Source organism: Canis lupus, chromosome 16, assembly GCF_048164855.1.
Source record: "Canis lupus baileyi chromosome 16, mCanLup2.hap1, whole genome shotgun sequence".
Taxonomy (NCBI): Eukaryota; Metazoa; Chordata; class Mammalia; order Carnivora; family Canidae; genus Canis; species Canis lupus.
This window is the reverse complement of record NC_132853.1, coordinates 28,036,461-28,059,469: the sequence shown is the minus strand read 5'-3', so window position 1 is coordinate 28,059,469 and position 23,009 is coordinate 28,036,461. Positions and strand designations below refer to the sequence as shown.

Sequence of the window (23,009 nt, the reverse complement as noted above, 5' to 3'; positions counted from 1 at the left end):
GCTCAGGTACTAGATTTTGCAATACAAAAAACTAAGACCATGTATAGAAGTAGAGCTACGGGGCCTTAGTAACACTGGCAGAAGTAAAAAGATCCTAATGTGGCTTCTAGACTCGAGCTAATTAATTAGTTTTCAACTTCTAGAGCAACATACGTACTTCTAGTTTATAACTTCTAGACCACGGAACCCTTTTCAGTTTGTTTTGCAGTTTACAATTTTGCTGTAGAACCATTTGGGAATTAAACTAAACTATATAGCATGACTCCTTTATTTAATTCTAGTCACAAGACTAGAATCATTACATTTATTTATTTATTTATCATTACATTTCTAGAACACAGCTTCTGTGGGACTGACCCACAGAGTGGGCAAGAGAGCTGATTCAATAAAATAATTCTACCACCACATTTGAGAAAATCCAGAAAGCATACAGAATAATAACTAATTTTTGCATAACTTGTAAGAGGCAGACCAGTCATTAGGGGCAGGTGAACTCATCTGGTGAACTGCACTACAATCTATCCATAAAGAACAAGCAATTTGGATGGCTGGGTGGCTCAGTCAGTTAAGCGCTTATCTGCCTTTGGCTCAAGTCATGATCCCAAGGTCTTGGGACTGAGCCCCACATTGAGCTCCCTATTCAGAGGGGAGCATGCTTCTCCCTGTCCCCCGCACCTCCTGCTCATGCTCTTGCTCTCAAATTAAAAAAAAAAAAATCTTAAAAAAAAAAAAGAGGGGGGATCTCTGGGTGGCGCAGCGGTTTGGCGCCTGCCTTTGGCCCAGGGCGTGATCCTGGAGACCCGGGATCGAATCCCACGTCGGGCTCCCGGTGCGTGGAGCCTGCTTCTCCCTCTGCCTGTGTCTCTGCCTCTCTCTCTCTCTCTCTCTCTGTGTGACTATCATGAATTTAAAAAAAAAAAATAAAAATAAAAAGAGGGGATCCCTGGGTGGTTCAGTGGTTTAGTGCCTGCCTTTGGCCCAGGGCGTGATCCTGGAGTCCCGGGATTGAGTCCAATCCCTGCATGGAGCCTGCTTCTCCCTCTGCCTATGTCTCTGCTTTTCTCTCTCTGTATCTCTAATGAATAAATAAATAAAATCTTCTTAAAAAAGAATAAACAATTTATCCAGATGAGCCTCTTATAGAGGGAAAACATACCATCAATTTATCACTTAAGATTCATTTCTTGTACATCCATGATCATGGCAGCATTATTCACAATGGCCAAAAGATGTAAGCAGTCCAAGTATCCAAGGGCAGATGAATGGATTTAAAAATGTGGTATATACATACACTGAGATATTAGCCTTAAAAAATTACAAAATTAAAAAAAATTACAAAATTTTGACACATGCTACAACATGGTTGAGCCTTGAAGATATGCTAATTGAAATGAGTCAGTCACAAAAAAATAAATACTGTATAATTCCACTTATACAAGTACTTAGAGCAGTCAGATTTATAGAGACAGAAAGTGGGCATAGTGGTTGCCACAGGCTGCAGGCTATTATGGGAATTATTGTATAATGGACACAGTTTCAGTTTAGGAAGATGAGAAAAGTTCTGGAGATGGATGGTGGTGATAATAGTGCAACAATGTGAATGTATTTAATGCCACTGAACTGTACAAAATGGTTAATGTGGTAAATTTTATTATGCATATTTTACCACAAAAGTGCTACTTTATAGTCTATATAATAACAAAATACAGTACTGTCTTATATTTATATAACATTTTTTTCAAGTAAAGTGTATTATTATAAAGTCATTTAATTAATCCTTAGGGATAAAATGATACCAGGAGCAAGAAGCTCTCCTCTAAGCTATATGGTTAATAAGTAAAGCCAGTGGTTTCTAAACCTTGTTGCACACTGGAATCACTGGGGATCTTTTAAAAAATACTGATGCCTAAGGCTCTTACCCTCCAACATTCTGATTTAATTGGTGTGAAGTGCTACCTAGGCATTAGGATCTCTAAAAGCTGACCGAAAGATGTAGGAGAAACACCTAATTATGAACATTCTTCAAATACCTCAGCTCCATATGAGAAGGAAGCACAGGCCATACGGTAATGGAACATGTGAAAGGTAAAGGCTAGTAAAGCCACTACAAATTTCACAAAGGGAGGCAGACTGAAGAATAGTAGCAATGAACTCTCTTTTTTCGGTGAATAAATGTCATTCATCATGCTTATTACGACTTTATCACATCGATATGTTCAAATCACGGACAAGAACACATCACAGACAGGAATGTTTAAAATAGCAATACCCTGCATGGCTCTATAACACCCTCAGAATGAGCTATGTAAAGTAATGTGAGCAACAAACCCTCTTAACCTTAATAGCTGGGCTTTAAATAGCATTTGGCACACAGCTTCTAATAATGAGCATCTAAACATAGTAATTTTATTAAAATGAGCTTCCTTCATTAACAAAGTTGCCAGTTGAGAAGAGTATAGTGACTAGGTGTGTCTGGGTGGCTCAGTTGGTTAAGCACCTGCCTTTGGCTCAGGTCATGATCCCCATCAAGCCCCATGTCAGGCTCTCTGCTGAGGGGGGTGGGGCCTGCTTCTCCCTCTCCCTCTGCCTCTGCCTGCTGCTCAACCTGCTTATGCTCTGTCAAATAAATAAACAAAATCTTTTTAAAAGTGTGGGGGCATAGAGACCAATTAGAATATGCAAAAATATAAACTAGCCTGGTGCTACTAGAGGTTTAGATGACTTCCTTTAGAAGAGAAGCTTGCATACTCATCAGAGAAGGTAAGTATTTGCGGATGACAGATGACGGACGGTAGCTCAGTTGGTTTGAGAGCTGAAAGGCCTTGAGGCCCTTTGCATTGCATCTACTTGTTGGGGAAAGTTCATTCCTATTGAGAGCACCCTCTAGGGCTTCAGAGTGATTATCTTAATGAAATCTCATCCAAAATCCAATAGCTACAAAGTGGGAAGATCGTTCTTTAGGAATGACAACAACTTTGCTTATAAACATTCCATTTCCTTCAACCAGAAAGTAAATATCCCATCAAAACAAGAATATAGATTCACCCTAAGATTAATACTTAAGTAAATGCAGTTTAGGGTGGTATTACAGAAATTGGAGGAGCATAAGTGAATCTAGTTTTCTTTACTTCTTGGTATTTTTGATCTAAACCATATTTCTTTAAGTTAACATGTGCTCAAAAAGCCTACGAACAGCATGGTAGTGACTGTAATTGACAATTTCCTTCTAACTAAATACAATCTATTGAAATCAAAACAGTCTGGATACTTAACTTGAAGTCTCTTATTTGAAAAAAATTCAAAGAAAGGTTAAAGTGTGAGAAGATGCTCCTACTTAAACAGGGCAGATACATTTTCTTTTTTTTTTCTTTTTTTTCTTTTTTTTTGGGGGGGGCAGATACATTTTCAAAATAATTCAGTTATAGAAGGGCACTGAGAAGTTCTAGAATACAGGATGCCTCTGTTCAACGGGATATTAAACAACATAATGACATTCCAACAGTTAACGTTAGAATTCATAGTGTTTTAGATTTTGGAACCAAAGGAGTCTTCAGAGGTGATTTCATGAAATTTCTTTATTTTCTATCATAAATAATGTATTGTAAGAGTTGAAACCTTATTGAGGGGAGATAATCCTAATGATAGTGACATTTGAAATGTAAGGGATACTTTAGGAAGTTTACATTTGGTTCCTATCATTACTACTTCAATCTTGGAGTTCAATATCAAAATAAAAAACATTTGGTCATCTAAACTGAACACTAGTTGATTTTGAGCCCTCCTCACAAGTACCTCCTTACTCTCTTAAAGGTTTCTCTGGTCATCAAGGATCAGAAGCAAAGAACAAGGACTTCCTAACACAGGTGCAATAATAGACTGAATGCTTATCTCCCCGAAGTTCATATGTTGAGACCTAACCCCAGTGTGACAATGTTAGAAAGCAGGAACTTTGGGAGGTCATTAGGTCATGAGAGTGGAACTTTATGAATGATATTAATGTCTTTGTAAAAGAGACCCCAGATGGCTCCCTCATCCATCTGCCATATGAGAGACAGCAAGAAGATGGCCCCCTATGATCAAGAACACAGGCTCTCACCAGACACTGAATTTATTATGCCTTAATCTTGGGCTTCCCAGCCTCCAGAACTGAGAAATAAGTTTCTGTTGTTTATAATAAGCTAGCTGCTCTATAGGATTTGTGGTATAGCAACCTAAACAGAATAAGATACACAGTAGGCAAAATTTTTCTGTAAAGTGCCAGGTAGTAAATATCTTGGGCTTTGTGGTCCATATGGCCTTAACTGCTCAACTTTGCTGTCATAGTGTGAAAGCAGTCACAGACAATATGTCAATGAACGGGTGTGGCTGTGTGTTCCAATTAAAATTTATTATAGACACTGAAATTGGAATTTCATATCATTTTTATGTGTCTGAACTATTCTTCTTTTGATTCCCCACCTCCTACCCCCAGCCATTCAAAATGTAAAAACCACGCTTAGCTTGCAGGCCATATAAAAACAGGAGTGTGCTAGATTGGTTCACAGGCCATAGTTTACTAAGTTGTAGCACTCACTAGGGCTATAATCCAGAGAGATTTAACTAAATTGGAAGATTTCATCAAATAGAATACTGCTATAATAGTTGTAAAAAAATGATCTTTCTCCAAAGAAGATATACAAATGGCCAAGAAGCATATGAAGAGATGTTCAACATCACTAATCATTAGAGAAATGCAATCAAAACAAAAATGAGATACCACTTCATACCTACTAGGATGGCTCTAACAATAATAAAAAGTGAAAAACAACAAGTGCTAATGAGGATATGGAAAAATGGGAACCCTATACATTGCTGTAGGGAATGTAAAATGCTACAGCTATTATGGAAAATAATTTGGTCAATAGTTAGAATTACCATGTGACCCAGCAACTCCACTCCTAAGTATACACCCAAAAGACTTGTAAACAGATACTCAAATACATGTACACATATGTTCATAGCACTATTCTCAATAACCAAAAGGTAGAAACAGCCCAAACGTCCATCAGCTGATGAATGGATAAATGAAATGTGAAATATATATATGATGTAATATTACTTCACCATAAAAAGAAAACTGATTCAAATTCTACAATGTGGATGAACCTTGAAAAGATTATGCTAAGTGAAATAAGCCAGACACAAAAGGTGATATACTGCATGATTTCATTTCTATGAAATATCCCAGAAGAGGTAAATCCATAGAGATAGAACACAGATTGGTGGCTGCCAAGGGCTTGGGGGAGGAAGCAATAGGAGTAACTGCTTAGTGAATATGGGGTTTTCTTTTAGAGTGATGAAAAATGTTTGGGAACTAGAAAGAGGTAGAGGTTGCACATCACTGTCAATATACTAAAGCCACTGAACTTTGCGCTTTAAAATGGTTAATTTTATGTTTTGTGAATTTTATCTAAAAATGTATATTTTCCTATTAATTTAAAATAATCAGACAAAAAGACAGGGAAAGCAGAAAATGGCTACAAAAAATAAAATTCATAATCAAACATATCTCAGTTTGATTGAATTAAAATATTGTATTTATTTATTCATGAGAGACACAGAGAGAGAGGCAGAGACACAGGCAGAGGGAGAAGCAGGCTCCCTACAGGGAGCCTGATATGGAACTCAATCCCAGGACCCCAGGATCACAACCTGAGCTGAAGGCAGATGCTCAACCACTGAGCCACCCAGGTGCCCCTATATCTCAATTTTAAATGTCAGAGCATAATAACAAGATATGAAATGGCATCTTAGCAAGACACACAATTCTAGGTTCCAGAAGAAAAGAACTATAGAAGACACTATTTGTATGTCCCTAGTGTACCCAGCATGGTACCAAGCCCATGGCAGTTGTTCAAATAAGTACTTGTTAAAAGAAACCTGAGGTGTGGTTTGACTCCTCATGTGTTCAAAACTTATCTTTTGGTGGTTAATTAAAAGATTGCTCAGAGAGACAGAAAGTAAAATAGTAGTTTCTAGTGGTGGGATGGGGGGATACGGAGTTATTGTTTAATGAGTACAGAGTTTCAGTTTTGCAAAATGAAAAGAGTTTTGGAGATGAATGGTGGTGATGGGAGCAGCACAATGTGAATGCCAGGGAACAATACACTTAAAAAATGGTAAAGATGGTAAACTGAAGGGCTATGTATATTTTACCATAATTTTTAATTGCTTTTTTCCAAGGATTTTTTTAAAAAGTAGATCAGTAAAAGTGGGGAAAAAGTGATTCATTCACTTAACAAACATTGAAGGCCACAGCTAACCTCTTGGTGTTGAGCTAGTCCTTGCCCTCATCAAGAGACAAGAAAAATAATAAATAGAAAATGCAAACTAGTGATAAGCACTATAAAAGAAAAACAAAAAGAGATAAAGAATAGAGATTGAAGGAGGGTAGGACATGGGGAATAGTGCTATTCAAGATAGCACGGTCAGGAAGATTTCTATGTTGAGCTGGCATCTGAGAAGAGAACTGAATGAAATAAAGGAACAAGCCATGTAAATATCTGGGTGAAGCATATTTCAGGCACAGAGAACAGCAAGTGTGAAGGCGAGAATGTGTTTGGTGTGTTCAAAGACTAGTGAAGAGACTTCTGGGGCTTGAATAGATGAGGAGGACACAAGGTGGTAGATGAGGTCAGAGCAGTTGCCAGGAGCCATATCATTGAGCATCTTGCAGACCACTATAAGGATTTTTAGATTTTATTCTAAATAAGATATAAAACCACTGGAAAAATTTAAACAGGGAAATAATTAATGTTTTAAAAGGATGACTGCTGTGAGAGGAAAAGGCTTTAGGGGCCAACAGTGGAGCAGGAAAACTGGTTAAGAAGCTACTGTAGTCATCTAGGTAAGAGATGGCAGTGCTCAGACCATGGTGATAGAATCCAAGGGTGTTAAGAAATGGTCAGATTCTAGACCTATACTGATTCTAAGCTGATAGAATTTGTTGATGGGGGTTGAATGTGAGAGAACAGAGTCAAGATTTTTGGCTGACTGGAGACTAGAAGTGCTATTTCCTAAAATAAGTAAAATTAGGGAAAGGGTGGAATATACTAAGTTTGGAACATATGGGACATGTCCTATGGAACATCTAAACAAAGATGTAGTATAGGCAATAAGGTATGCAAATCTGGAATTCAGAGAAAATTGAGATTTAAGATATAAATTTAGGAGTCATCACTACGCAGATGATAATAAAAGCAATGAGACTGGTTGGGATTACCTAGGAACTGATAGAGAAGAAAAGAGGTACAAGAATGGAGTTCTGGGACTCATCAATAATTAGAAGTCAGGAAAGACAAAAAAAAAAAAGATTAAGTAAAAGAAACTATGGAGTGGCCAGTGAAAGTGAAGGAAAACCAGGAATGGGTGATATTGCAGAAGCCAAGTGAAGAAAGTAGTTCAGGAAAGGTGAAGTGGTCTGTTCAAATGCCACTGAGGTACAGCAAAGTGGGGACTGAGAACCTGGCAATGTGGCAGTCAGTGGAAACCTTGATATGAGTAGTATCAGCTGAGTAACAGGAATGAAAAGTCGAATGAGGAAAGGATATGCTTTCAAGGAGCTTTCCTCTAAAAGAAACACAAAAAATGGAGTAATAGCAGGATGGAGATATGAATGAAGGAAAGGCGAAAGAAATTTCTTTTATCATAGAACCTAAGACGGCATGTTTGTGTGGTGATGGGAATTATCTTACATAAAAGGTAAAAAGCGATTATTGAAGAGTAAAGGGGGATAACTGTAAGTGCTAAGTCCATTAAGTACACAGAAGTAGATGGGATTCTGTACACGAATGGAAGGATGGGCCTTTTTTCATTGTAATAGGAGGAAAGGCAGAGTGTGAGGTTATAACTGGAGATAGAGTGATAGATTTGTTGGTAGGAAAATATGAAAATTCTCTTCTAGTTGCTTCTATGTTCTCAATAAGAAACAAGGTCACAGCTGAGAATGAAAAGAGCAGGGTGTTAGAAGGAGCAGAGAAGATACGGTAGAATGGCTTTGGAAAATGGGGAATATCCTAAGGAAATATAGGATGCTGGTAACACCAGGAACCCACATGAATTTAAAGTGATACCAGTCATCTGAAAAGCATTTAACAGTAATAAACATAATAAGTATTATGAAAATAATTATTGCTAAAATTCCATTGTTACCATGTACTGATTAATTACTATGTACCAGGCACTATACTAGGCTGGTTATAGGTTTTATATCATCATTATCTTCATTTTATAGATGAAGAAACTGAGGCCCAGTAAAGCAAATATATCCAAAATTACCATGGTAAATGCTTCTAGATTTTAATTTAGAACTTTTATTTAATTTAGGTTTTAATTTTAATGTAGCGGGTTTTTTATTACCAAAAGCTTTCTTCCTATCAACTATGCCATATTGCCTATAGTAGATAGTATAAAAATCGTAACACTGACTTTGGTTAAGGTCTTCTAATCCCACAGAACCTTATATACAGCCATGTTTTCACAGACTGTTAGGTTAAGTTCTAACAAGGTAGAATAAATGTATACTTCATGAATTGTATTTCTGCTTACATTCTCATTACAAAAGCTAACTTTTTAGCAAAGAGGTTCTAGCTTAAGCATAAGTCATTTCCTCCTTGCCCTTAATAAAATGGAAATGTGATTAGATGTTCTAATACTGTCAATATGTCACAACTCTTCTATTTCACAGCAGGAAGGCAAGGTCAATTAAGACTTAGCTATCAACACCACTGACCAAAGGATAAGATTTTACTTAGGGGAAAAAAACAACAACATAAAGAATCAAAAAAGATAATTAATATGTTAATTATTTTATCAGTTACATCTTATAACCATAATAGTAAAAGAGATGAAAATATTATTTTAACAGCAGGTACCAGAGTTCCTCTTGAGAAGGTAACTGTATTTGCAGATACTATATCCTTTTTTTTTTTTTCCCAGATACTGTATCTTAACAGGTTGTTTTGGTTGGGGAAGATAAAGCCTCAAAGACATTAGTAAAGAGAAGAAATACCTAACTTCTCTCCTTAAGTAAGAAAAAAAAGACCAGAGAAGAGAGGGTATAGTGCTAGTACAAGGAAAGATGACAACATGGTGAAGGCCATAGTGATTAGTGACACGGAAAGGTGAGAAAGTGGTAAAGTAACTGAAGGCCTTTTAAAAAGAAAGATGGCGAGGTACTGGGTGGCTCAGTCAGTTAAGCATCTGACTCTTGATTTCAGCCCACGTCATGATCTCAGGGTCATGAGACTGAGCTCCACGTTGGACTCTGAACTCAGGGTGGAGTCTGCTTGTCCTTCTCCCTCTGCTCTTTACCGACTTGTGCATGCACATGCGTGCTCTCTCTCTCTCTCAAATAAATAAAATCTTTTTTAAAAAAAGATGGATAACATTCCATTTAAAATTATTTGCAGTATTCTAAATGCAAACCTTCCTACTTCTCCTAATCTTCAGAAAAGTACTGAACACATACAAATGCCTAATGTAAATGCTCAGGGGAGGGTAGAAATCAAAGGAGGAGGGCTAAGTTCTACATCTGGTACAGGATGGAGCAGACAAGAGAGAAGAGCTGTAAAAGGTGAGAAATGGGTTAATTTGGAATTAAACAGAAACTTTAAAACTAAAAGCCACTATAAGCTCTAAAAATTCTATAAAATCTTGGAAAAGCATTTTAGGTGTGAAATAAGGTCAGCTTGAGTCAATCATATATAAACCTCAAAAGTCAAGTTAATAAGTGAGATACAGGGACACGTGGTAGTACAGTAAGTGTAGCATCCGACTCTTGGTTTCAGCTCAGGTCCTGATCTCGAGGTCATGAAATCGAGCCCTACATCAAGCTCCATGCTCAGTGTAGAGTTTGTATAAGTTTCTCTCTCCCTCTGCCCCTCCCCACTGCATGTTCTCACTCTCTCTCAAATAAATAAATCTTTTTAAAAAATAAGTGGGATATAAATATTTTTCCAAAATATTATTTAAGGGGATCCCTGGATGGCTCAGCAGTTTAGCACCTGCCTTCAGCCCAGGGCGTGATCTTGGAGACCCGAGATCAAGTCCCACATCAGGCTCCCTGCATGGAGCCCGCTTCTCCCTCTGCCTGTGTCTCTGCCCCAATCTCTCTCTTTCTGTGTCTCTCATGAATAAATAAAATCTTTAAAAAAATTCTTTAAATTTCCCATTCCTATTATTTTGATGCTTATATACTTATACTACAGGAACACTTTAAAATATTTAAACAATTTTAAATATTTTTAATTATTTTTCAATTTTAAAAATCTAGAAAAAACAAAAAAAGGAGTGAAAATTTCCCATTATCCCACCATTGTGTATATCCATGTGTATGGCAAAATACTTCCTCTCTACACCTCCAATTCTACTTTCCCAGAGGTAATCACTGTTACATGAATCAGTTTCATCATATACTTCCATATTTTTTCTATAATTACATAGTATATACTTTTTTCTTTCTAGAAAGGAAGTTGTCTCAGACATACTGTGCTGCAACTTGTTTCATCAACTTAACATATTATGAACACTTACTATATTTCCAGGTAACAATATATCAAGCTACTTTATACTCTTAAATGGTTGCATAGTATTTAATTTTTTCATAATTTATCTAGGTTCCTCTTGTCAGGCATTTATGCTTTTTCCAAATTTTTGCTATCGTAAATGACACAATAGTGAATTCCGTAAGAGACATTCCTAAGAGTGGAATTCCTAAATTCCCACCTGGGCTGCCCCTCGTTATAGTTTTAATCTAACTTCCCTGATGATTAAATATGTTATATTTCTTCATGTGCTTATTGCCCACTTGTATATCTTTTGTGAAACGTCTTTCATATATTCCTCCCATTTTTTAATTACTTTATAAGAGTTCTTTTTACACTCTAAATATGTCCTTTGTTTTGACATATGTGTTATCAATCTTTTTTATTAGACTATGGCTTGCCTTTTCATTTTCTTAATGGTGTCTTTCAAAGAGCAAAAGTCTTATATTCTGATGAAATCCAATTTATCAATTTTTTCTTTATTAATCATGCTTTTTGTGTTCTAAGACATCTTTGTCCACTCCAAAATAGTAAAACTTTTTTTCTTATTTTTTTCAAGAAGTTTTTTTGGGATGCCTGGGTGGCTTAGCAGTTGAGTGCCTGCCTTTGGCCCAAGGCGTGATCCTGGAGTCCTGGGATTGAGTCTCACTTCGGGCTTCCTGCAGGGAGCCTGCTTCTCTCTTTGCCTGTGCCTCTGGCTCTCTCTTTCTCTCATGAATAAATAAATAAAATCTTAACAATAAAAAAAAGTTTTATATGTTTGGGTTTTATATTTAGGTCTATAATTCATTTTAAGTTAATTTTTATTTATGGAGGTATGGATCAATGCTAATTTTTGTTGTAAAGACTTTCTTTCTCCACTGTGTTGCCTTGGCATCATAGTTGAAAATCAGTTGACCTCATATGTACAGATCTATTTCTGGACTATTTTGTATCATTCATCTATACGTCTATCTTTTCACCAATGTCAAACTATTTTAATTATTGTAGCTTTATGGTAAGTCTTGAAATCAGATAAAATCTCTTCTAACCTTCTGTTTTTGAAAATTGCCTTGGTAACTCTGACTTTTGCATTTTCTTTTAAATCTTAGAATCCGCTTGTAATTTAAAAAAAAAAAAAAGAGTCTACTAGAAGTCTGATTGAGATTGCACTGAGTTTATAGATCAATTTGGAAAAACTGTCACTCTAAAAAATTGGATCTTTTTATCTATGAATATGGCATATCTTTCCTTTTATGTCTTCTTTAATTTCTTTCAGCAAAATTTATAGTTATCAATGTAGAGGTCTTAGATATCTTTTGTTCAACTTATTCTTAGGTAACTTATGATTTTGGTCTTATTGTGTTTGTTTTTTTCTTAATTTCATTTTCCAATTGTGTGCTGCTAGTTTAGAAAAATACAATTGATTTTTGCATATATCAATCTTATGTCTACAACCTTGCTAAATTCATTTATTTGTTCCAGCAGTTGCTTTGTAGATTCCCTAGATCTTTTTACATAAGTTATCATATCATCTACAAATACTTTTACTTCTTCCTTTTCAATCTTTATGACTTTTATTTTTCTTGCTATTACAAAGCCCACCAGTATAATACTGAATACAAGTGGTAAAAGTGGGTATCCTTGCATTGTTCCCAGTCTCTGACACATATAGTCTTTCACCATTAAGTATGATCTTTGTTATATATATTTTAGAGGTGCTATTTATCAGTTTGAGAAATTTTCTACTATTCCTACTTTGTTTGGAGTTTTTACTATGAATAAGTGCTGAATTTTGTCAAGTGCCTTCTCTGTATCTATTTAAGTCATCATGAGGATTCTTAATTTTAAGGAAAGTCTTTGATAACCAATTCAACTTCCTTAATAGATGTAGGACTATTATTCATCTGGCTATTGTATGAATTTTAGTAAGTAGTATTTTTCAAAATATATGTTTATTCCATTTAAGTCGTGTTCATTGATGTAAGACTATTCCCCAGTATTGTTATCCTTTTAATATCCATAAATTCTGAGGTGGTAATCCCTTTTTCATTCTTGATAGTTATGATTTGGGTTCTCTTCTTTTCTTGATCAGTCTAGCTAGAGGTTTCTCAATTTTGTTGATCTTTTCAAAGAGCCAGTTTTATATTTGTTCATTTTCTCAACTGTTTTCTATTTAATTGATTTCTACTCTTATTTTTATCATTTCCTCCCTCATGTTTATTTTGGGTTTACTTTCCTCTTTTTTTTCTAGTTTCTTTTTTTTTTTTAAGATTTTATTTATTTGAGAGAGAGAACATGAGCATGGGAGAGGTAGACTCACTGCAGATCAGGAAGCTTGACGCAAGGACTAGATCCTTAGGACCCTAGGACCACAACCTGGGCTGAAGGCAGACACTTAACCAAGCCACCAGGCGCTCCTTTTTCTAGTTTCCTATAATGAAACTTCAGGTCACTGATTTTAGGTCTTAGTTCTTTTATAATACTAGCATTTAAAGCTATACATTTTGGGGCACCTGGGTGGATCAGTCAGTTAAGCATCTGGCTCTTTGTTTTGGCTCAGGTCATGATCTCATGGGTTATGATCTCATAGGTCGTGATACTGAGGCCCCACATCTGGCTCCATGCTCAGTAGGGAGTCTGCTTGAAGATTCTCTCCTTCTGCCCCTACCCCCACTCATATACATGTGTGCTCTGTCTTTCTAAAATAAATGAATCTTTAAAAAATAAAAATATGGATGCCTGGGTGGCTTAGTTAAGTGTCTGCCTTTAGCTCAGGTCATAATCCTGGAGCCTAAGATCAGTCCTGCATCAGGCTCCCTGCTCAGCAGGAAGTCTGCTTGTCCCTTGCCCATGCCTGTGCTCTCTCTCAAATTAATAAGATCTTTTAAAAATAATAATAATAAATAAAGTTACACATTTCATGCTAACATTGTTTTAGATGCATCTCACAAACTAACGTATTTTCATTGTCACTCAGTTCCAAATATTTTCTAATTTTTCTTGAGATTTTGTCTTTGAGTTACAAATTATTTAGAAGTATGTCTGTCACTATATTTCCAGATGTTAGAGGTTTTTCTAGCTACTTTATTGCCACTATAAATCTTTTTTTCAATATTTATTTATTCATCTTAGAGCGAGGAAGAGAGCATGAGCAAGAAAGGGAGAGGAGAGACAGAATCTCAAACAGACTCCATGCTAAGTACAGAACCCAACACAGGGCTCAATCTCATGACCCAAAGATCACAACCTGAGCTAAAACCAAGAATCAGATGTTTAACTGACTATGTCACCCAGGCATTCAATTGTTACTGATTGCTAATTTAATTGTTGTATTCAGAGAATACACTTTGTATAATTTTAATGCTTATGAATTTATTGATACTCGTTTTATGGCCCAGTATATGACCTATCTTGGTGAATGTACTACATGCACTTGAAAATAATGCATATTCTCAAATTGTTGGATACAATGTTCTATAAATGCCAATTAGATCAAGGTGGCTGATTATGTTGCTCAGATCTTCTATGTCTTTACTAATATTTTGTGTAGTTACTCTATCAATTACTTAGATAGTATGTTAAAATATTCTACTATAGGGAAACCTGGGTGGCTCAGTTGGTTGAGCTTGGTTTTCGCTCAGGTCACAATCTCATGGGTCATCAGACCAGGCTCCACACTCAGTGGGGAGTCTGCTTGAAGATTCTCTCCTTGTGCTCACTTTGGCAGCACATACACTAAAACTGGAAGATTATCTGCTTTTGCCTCTCCCCCCAAATACACAAGATCCAAAATAAATAAATCTTTTAAAAAATATCCTACTATATTGAGGAATTGTCTGTTTCTCCTTTTGTCAATTCTTGCTTCATATATTTTGAAGCTTTTATTACACAAAAACACATCTATAATAGATACGCTTCCGTCATGAACTGTTCATCATTATGATACAGACCCTCTTAATAATACTGTCTTAAAATCTGTTTTATCTATTTAAAAACAACCATACCAGCCTTCTCATACTTCCTGTTTGCATGTTGTATCTTTTTCCACCCATTTACTTTCAACCTACATAGCCAGCCTATTATAGGAGTTTGCTTTTTCATCCATTCTAGCAATTTCTGCCTTTGAATTAAAGTTTTAAGACCATTTACATATAATCATTGTACTGGCTGAATCTGGATCCACCATTTTTTGTTTTCTCTTTGTGTTCTTTATTTTCCTATCTTTCTTCCTCCTTTCCTGCCTTCTTTTGGATTATTTCTATTGTGTTGGTGATTTCCCTAGAAACTACAGTATGTACTCTTGATTCATCAAAGCCCATATTAATCAATACCTTTACCATAGTTTCCTTCTACCCAAAGAACACCCTGTGCAATTTCCTTTAGTGCTGACCTGCTGTGGCACATCTCTCAATTTTGTGTTTATCTAAAAGTGTTTTCATCACCTTGCCTTCATTCTTTTTTTTTTTAAGATTTTATTTATTTATTCATAGAGACACAGCTAGAGAGAGAGAGGCAGAGACACAGGCAGAGGGAGAAGCAGGCACCATGCAGGGAGCTGATGTGGGACTCGATCCCGGGTCTCCAGGATCACACCCTGGGCTGCAGGCGGCGCTAAACCACTGCGCCACTGGGGCTGCCCATCATTCTTGAAGGATCTTCTTGCTAGGTAGACACTTCTAGGATTGCAGTTTTCTTTCAATATATTAAAAATGTGGGATCCCTGGGTGGTGCAGCGGGTTGGCGCCTGCCTTTGGACCAGGTTGGCGCCTGCCTTTGTGATCCTGGAGACCCGGGATCGAATCCCACGTCGGGCTCCCGGTGTATGGAGCCTGCTTCTTCCTCTGCCTATGTCTCTGCCTCTCTCTCTCTGTGACTATCATAAATAAATAAAAATGTAAAAAAAAGAAGTTTAAAAAAAAATACATTAAAAATGTGATTCTACCCTTTTCTTGTTTCCATTGTTACTGTTCAGAAAAAAAAGCTGTTAGTTTAATTCAGGTGGTGGTAAACTGACCTCTGGGTTAAATTGGGCCCAGCACCTATTTTTTTTTTCCTAGCACCTATTTTTGTAAATAGAGCTTTACTGGAATATCACCACAACCATTCACCTATGTATTCTCTGTTCTACTATAGGGACACCTGTGCATCCAACTCTTGGTTTTGGCTCAGATCACAATCTCATGGGTCATCAGACCAGGCTCCACAACCCAGGCTGGTTTTGTGCGACAAGGCCAGAATTGAGAGGTTAAACAGATCACATGGTACTAGCATACACACAAATAGACCAATGGTCTAGAACAGGGAGACCAGAAGCAAATGCTCACTTATATGGTCCAGATGATCTTCCACTAAGATGCTAACGCCACTCAATGGGGAAAAGACAATCTCTTCAACAAATGGTACTAGGAAAACTGTATATCCACATGCAAAAAAATGAAGTTGGACCCTATCTTACATCATATACAAAAATTAACTCAAAAGGGACTAATGGCCTAGATGTAAGACCTAAACTATAAAACTCCTAGAAGAAAACATAGAGAAAAACTTTGTGACATTGGACTTGGCAATGATTTCTTGGAGAGTACACCAAAAGCACAGGCAACAAAAGCAAAACAAAACAAAACAAAAAAACCTGAAATAACAAAAAACAAAACTACCCAATAAACAAATAAATACATAAATAAATAAATAAATAAATAAATAAATAAGAAAGACTACGTGAAACTTAAAAGTTTTGTGTATCCAATAATACAATCAACAGAATAACTGTGAGTAGGATACTAAGTACGTTAATTAACGTGTGACCTTATATTTGTGAACAACTTACTTATCCTCTCCCAGCCTAAGTTTCCCAATCTTTAAAGTGATGACAATACCACTTTCCTTGTTTATGGCATAAAAATGGGTATGCATTAAGTATTTAGTTACTGTCCTTTTATAAACCACCTTCAAATTCTATGCCATTGTTTTAAACATTTTCAGTGGTGAGAAATCTTAATCTTTCATCATGATTGGACCATCTATTCAACTAAAAGTGACAGTACAAGATAAGTTTAATAAATGAGTGAGCAAGATAGTTCATCTAAAAGGTGTTTTGCAGCAAGAATCCTATGAGTCTAAGCAAGATCTTGATATCACTATTAGTTTACTTTTTGGAGAAATTCTCACAGAATTTCTCAATATTTTTCCATTTTTTATAATCTAAAATGATTGTCTGACCTGATTAATTCTATCTGGATTGCATGCTTCTGACACATATATAATTTGAGATTATTAAAGTTGGCCACTGTAGACTTTGATGACTTGTTTTTGGATCACATAAAGAAACATGTTTTATTAGATGTTACTATTTTCTTTGAAAATGGTTTTGTCCAATTGCCTTAGAAACAGTAGTACAGGGGCACTTGGGTAGTTCAGTCACCCAAGTGACTGAGTTAAGCATCTGACTCTTGCTTTCAGCTCAGGTCATGGTCTCAGGATCATGAGACTGAAGCCCTGAGCAGGGTTCATGCTGAGTATAGAGCTTACTTAAGATTCTCTCCCTCTGGCATAGTCTATTAAATGTCCGACTCCTGGATTTGGCTCAGGTCGTGATCTAGCGGTGGTGAGGTAGAGCCCCGCATTGGGTTCTGCTTTCAGCATGGAGTCTGTTTAAGATTCTTTCTCCCTCTGGCCCTCCTGCTCATGTGCATGTGCTCTCTCTCTCTCTCTCTCAAATAAATAAATCTTTTAAAAAAAATGTTTTTCTTCCTTTGTCCCTCTCCTCTCCATTTGAGTACACTCCCTCTACTGCCTAAAAAAATTAAAATAAATGAATGAATGAAACAGTAGAACCAACTCTATGTGCTTAAAGCAATCATTAATTCTGGGTTCCCACAAACCACAAGAAAAATGATCCCACTGATACAAAGTCACACTTTATACTATCTTTATAATGTGCTTAGGATAATGTGATTAATGACCATCTAATTCTTTTCTGCCACAATTTAAGCACATTCTCTCTTGCCCTACAGTCTGTTAATAAGAGAACAGGTACATCAATAATTACAAAGTCTTTGGCATCTGAAGCACTTATTAAATCACCCTTAATCCTTGCCTTCTCCAAGTTAAACAACCCAAATTCCTTTGCGTTTACTTAATATGTTTTGTCTCTTTGAAAACTCAAATTTTTACGTGTAATGTTAGGAAAATAACTTTCATATACCTTATAAAGACAACGAAGAAAACATATAGAATTAAAATTACAGTTATGTAAAAAAGCAATGTGATAAGTATAGTACAATTGTGAATAAAAAATGAAGACTCAGAAAAAAACTGTCATTCATTTATTAATTCTACACCATGGTTCTAATTCTAGTATTCTAGAGCACAATAATCCTTACCAGGGGACTTTCCTTGCTGTGAGTTGCTTCTTCGCTCTCTGTATCTGGCTGGAGTGGATAAACCTGCTTCTTTACTAGGCTTGCTAGCAGGCCCCATTTCTGAAATAAGGAATCCCATCTGTTCTGAAGGCAAGATATTCTCAGGTGGATTGGTCTGGCATTTTATACTGGCATCCACCTAAAATATTAAACCCATTCATTATTCTGAATTTACCCCAATATCTACTAAAAGTTATATTTTATCAGAGGAGATCTAGTACAGAAACATGATCCAACAAATATACCTGTAAAAGGCTTTTCATTCTTATGAGTGATACTACCTTTGATTTTGTTGAACTAATCTGAATATTCAGTAGTAAAATATATATTTCCCCATGCATAAACCATTAAAATGTATATGGAGTTAAACATTTACTTATGACCAGAGGAAGATTAACCATGAAGCTTATTATTATTTTTTGTAACATGCACACACACAATTGGTTAAGAACACTATCTTTTTCCACTCTGGTATCCCTTCCATCAGATTTCCAACTTGTTGGTAATATTGAAGTGGTCATTGGCATAATCCTGTTGGGTGAGGTCAGTGGAGCTCAGGACACTTAATTTTACTCATTTTGTATTCTTTGTCTTAAAGAGGCCTTCAAAATTATAGAAGCTTCAGCCTCTATAAAATCTAGGTCTGTTCTGCTTATGAGATAGGAGTTTCTTTCTTGGAGTTCCTAAGTTTTCTTTGGAATGCAAATCCCTTCATCAAGGTGACCAACTTCTGAAACACTCTTATTTCTTTGAATTCATTTTAAATAAAACTATATAATGAAATAAAGCTAAAAGTTAAAAACATGGTTTTAAAAAGCTCTGATGTTGGGACGCCTGGGTGGCTCAGCGGTTTAGTGCCTGCCTTCAGCCCAGGGCGTGATCCTGGGGTCCTGGGATCAAGTCCCGCATTGGGCTCCTTGCATGGAGCCTGCTTCTTCCTCTGCCTGTATCTCTGCCTTTCTCTCTCCTTGTCTCATGAATAAATAAATAAAATCTTAATAAAATAAAATAAAATAAAATAAAATAAAAAGCTCTGATGTTCAGGGGCACCTAGGGGGCTCAGTAGATTAAGCATCTGCCTTCAGCTCAGGTCATGATCCCAGGGTCCTGGGATTAAGCCCCACATTGGGCTCCCTGCTCAGTTTCTCCCTCTAAGTCCCTCCACAGCCCCCACCTCCACTCCTGCTCGCTCTTGCTCACTCTTTCCAACAAATAAAATCTTTTTAAAAGACTTAAAAAATAAAAGCTCTGATGTTCAAATATATTTTTTAAAGATCTTGAAAGTAATTATGTGAATGCAATTTTAAGGTATGAAATCAAGTATTTTGGATGTGACTATGAAGGAACAAAGACAAATTTTATGTTCTTTTCACAATCATATCTGAAACACAATGGGCCTATCTTTGGTCTGAATTTATAGTATTTATAATATTATTTTAATCATGATATACTAGGTCTTAACAGTTGGTCTTGAAAAAGGATAATGGGTTGATTGATACCCTTAAGACACTTGGATCTAAAATTAGAGCTAAAAAAGAATGCATTAAAAAAACACAACTGTCAGAAAGTTATCTTGGGAATCTAACAGTGATATTTTCAGTTCCATTAGAGTAAAAAACCCCAAAATTAAAAAATATATATATATATACACACACACATACATATAGAAGCCTAAGATCAAGAAAAAAATAAAAATAGGAAAATCTAACTTAATTCACAAAAAGTGATCTTAATTTAGATGTACTTTTTATTTAGAATCAAACTTTATCCATTTTCTGGTCATAAACCAGCAGCAATAAAGGAATTTGCGTCTACCTTCAGAATATATCTCTCAAACTAGAGTCTGAATTCTGCTTTAAGAATGTAGAGAACAACAAAAATAATGTAGATATTAGTAGTGAAATTCAAACACAGTATGCTCATAAGTCAAAAGAGAATTCAAATAATGCTGTAAGAAAGTATAAAAAGACCTCTAACCATCTCCTTACCTCCAAGCTAGAAATGGCTAGGAAAGTCCTGATATTATTTGCCAGATAAACCATCCTTTCTGAGTAGTGGATTTTTTTTTAAGATTTTATTTATTTATTCATGAGAGACATAGAAAGAGAGAGGCAGAGACTCAGGCAGAGGGAGAAGCAGGCTCCACGCAGGGAGCCCGACGTGGGACTCGATCCCAGGTCTCCAGGATCATGCCCTGGGCCGAAGGCAGGCACCAAACCGCTGAGCCACCCAGGCTGCCCTGAGTAGTGGATTTTTAATCAGCTAGGCACACCTAGTCCATCCATATTGAGAAAGGAAACAAAACTCGAGGGATGCATTTAACATGAATAAGTTTTATATCAAAATGCTCAGACTGCCTGTCTAGAGGTTGACTTCAGACTGTAACATAGTAAGAAGATGTCTGGGGCTTACGGTTACCTCTTTCTGAATTTTTTGTGCAGAATCACTGGGACATGATCCTTCTAGAAAGCAAAATGGGAGCACCTGGGTAGCTCAGTCAGTTAAGCATCTGACTTTGGCTTAAGGTCATGATGGCAGGGTCCCGGAATCGAGCCCCACGTCAGCTCCATGCTCAGCGTCCCTCTGCGCCCCACCCCACCCCCACCTCGTGCTCATGCTCTCTCTCAAGTAAATAAAGCTTAAAAAAAAAAAGCATAATGAACTGTTAATAAATCCAAATAAAATGTGGACAAACTCTTCACTAAAATGGTCTTTAGCAAGAAGCAGTAGGTACTTTGAGCTTTTAGGACTTTTTCTTTGACTTACCTGATGTGTGCTGAATGGTAGCCCTTCCTGCACAAACACTACTGAAGATGGAGATGGATTATGACTTAGCTGCTCCTTCAGTTTGACATGAGCTTGTTGGACGGCTGCAGATTCCTGCATTGTAGTATTTTCAACAGGCTGAGCTGTGTGGATGGTATAGATGTACTCAGGTGACTGTGGTAGAGAGCAGTTAATTGCTTGTTCTGTTCCGACTACAAAAGATGTAATATCTGAGCCTACAGGAGTAAGTTGCTCCAGCTGGCTAGCCTGACTTGTGGAAGATGCACTGCTGTTGTTTGAATTAGCTAGGATATGTTGGCCTCTGTTAGACTGAGATGTTGGGCACTGATTCTCAACAGGCTCCACCTTCACCATCTCCAATTTAGGGGAGGAATGCAATTCATCTACTATCTGAAAAACAGCCTCTAGGTTTACTTCTGTCTTTTTATTTTCATCAGTAGCACTGCAAGGCCAATTAGAAGGCAGAAATTCAACTGGATAGGAGGATTGCATTGGAGGATTCTGGGAAAAGAGAAAATAGGACTGTTTGGATAGAAAATTGAATATGAGATTAAGGAGGAAAGCAACAAGGTTTAGGCTGACAAATGTTAAACAAATAGATTAAATTTTAACTACAGCTAAGAAAACTTGAACACCAATCAACTATTCAGCAATGGTAGCTTCAATTCTATTGTTAACATTTACTTAGCAACTAATATATGTCAACTACTATCCTAAATTTAATACTGGAAAGGACCAATAATTCTCAGGCTTAAAGTATACAAAATCAAAACACTATAGTACCGAAATGCCTATTTGCTGATGTCTATATACCTAATTCTCCCATAAAAGTTGACAAACAAAAACATCACTTATATCTATCATATGCTATTTTAGGAATGTAGTAAGGAAATTTCAAACACAGGATGCTCACAAGTCCACCAATGCTTCTACAGATTCAGGGGGAGGTACTGATATTCTGTTCCAAATGATCTGGGGAAAAATGGATGGAATATCGAATGTCCTTTGGTTCCTGAGATTGTTTATTTTTAATAATAAAACAACAGATTTTTTAAAAGCTGTCACTTTTAGATGTATTCTTTATATCTTTAAGATGTATTATACATAGTTCTTTGCACAGAGTAGGCATTCAATTACATGTTTGGTGATAATCTCAAGCAATGAACATAAAATACTGAAGAGTAATAATTAAATAAAGCATGTAATGGGTTGATGCTGCCAAATACACTACAAAGAATGTGTCAATTATTTGAAGCACATTATGCCAAATAATGTAAATTTAAATAGTTTAAGCATCAAGCCACTTTACTATAGCCAATAGCACCATTTATTGAGTTCTTACTAAATGCCAAGTACATGCAAAGTACTTTATATATATTATTCCATTTGATCCTCTCAAGAGGTTTATAATGTGATCATCTCCATTTCCAAATGATGAAATTGAAGTTCAGAGAAACTCTGTAATTTACCAAAGTCACAATGAAATAACTGACAGACCCAGGTTTTAAGCACAGGTTGCCTGATTGAAGAGCTCTTGCTCTTAACCATTACACTATAATGATCATTCATGCACACTCTCACCAGTATCTATGATCCAACTAAACCAATTGCATTTATTTCCAGAATGACACCTAAAATATGTTCTATTTTTTTCATTTTAAAAATGCTATGTCTACCTATCTCTATTTTCCTGTAAGAAACATGTATTGTCCTAAATAAGAAAAGGTTCTTTAAAGATATGTTAAATAATTTATTTAAAACATAATCAAGACATAAGCACCGTCAGAGTATCTCCAGTATGATCCAAGGAATAGAGTATCTGGATCCCCAAACAAGAGCTTCTAATTTGTGGGACAGATACATCCCTATGGTGAAGATGAACAGATTGGACTATCATGCTTGATGGCACCTGCTATTAAAAATGTCCAACTAAGTCCCTTTGATCTGATTCTACACTCTTCAAACACCAGTTGGATTATAATTTGACTTCCCATGTAATTTTCTCAAAAAAAAAAAAAGGAATATTCCTTTCAGTACTGGAATGCCACTAGTAAGATATTCTCTTAGAAATAGAAGCTATTGGGACACCTGGGTGGCTCAGCGGTTTAGTGCCTGCCTTTGGCCCAGGGCATGATCCTAGAGTCCTGGGATCAAGTCCCACATCAGGCTCCATGCAGGGAGCCACCCAGGGATCCCCCAAAGCATGGAATTTAATCTTATCCTAGAAGTAGCAGTC

General features: G+C 36.4%; 1 protein-coding gene across 1 annotated transcript in view; it reads right to left on the bottom strand.

The window, feature by feature from the left end:
* The window catches only part of HSF5 (heat shock transcription factor 5), a 45,310-nt gene that overhangs the window by 3,301 nt on the left and 19,000 nt on the right, over positions 1 to 23,009 (bottom strand). Inside the window, exons 4-5 of the mRNA XM_072779832.1 lie at positions 20,753 to 21,274; positions 17,948 to 18,125 (exon numbers count right to left, since the gene is read on the bottom strand). Coding sequence (XP_072635933.1) covers positions 17,948 to 18,125; positions 20,753 to 21,274 — 700 coding nt within the window. The remainder of the gene's footprint in view (positions 1 to 17,947; positions 18,126 to 20,752; positions 21,275 to 23,009) is intronic.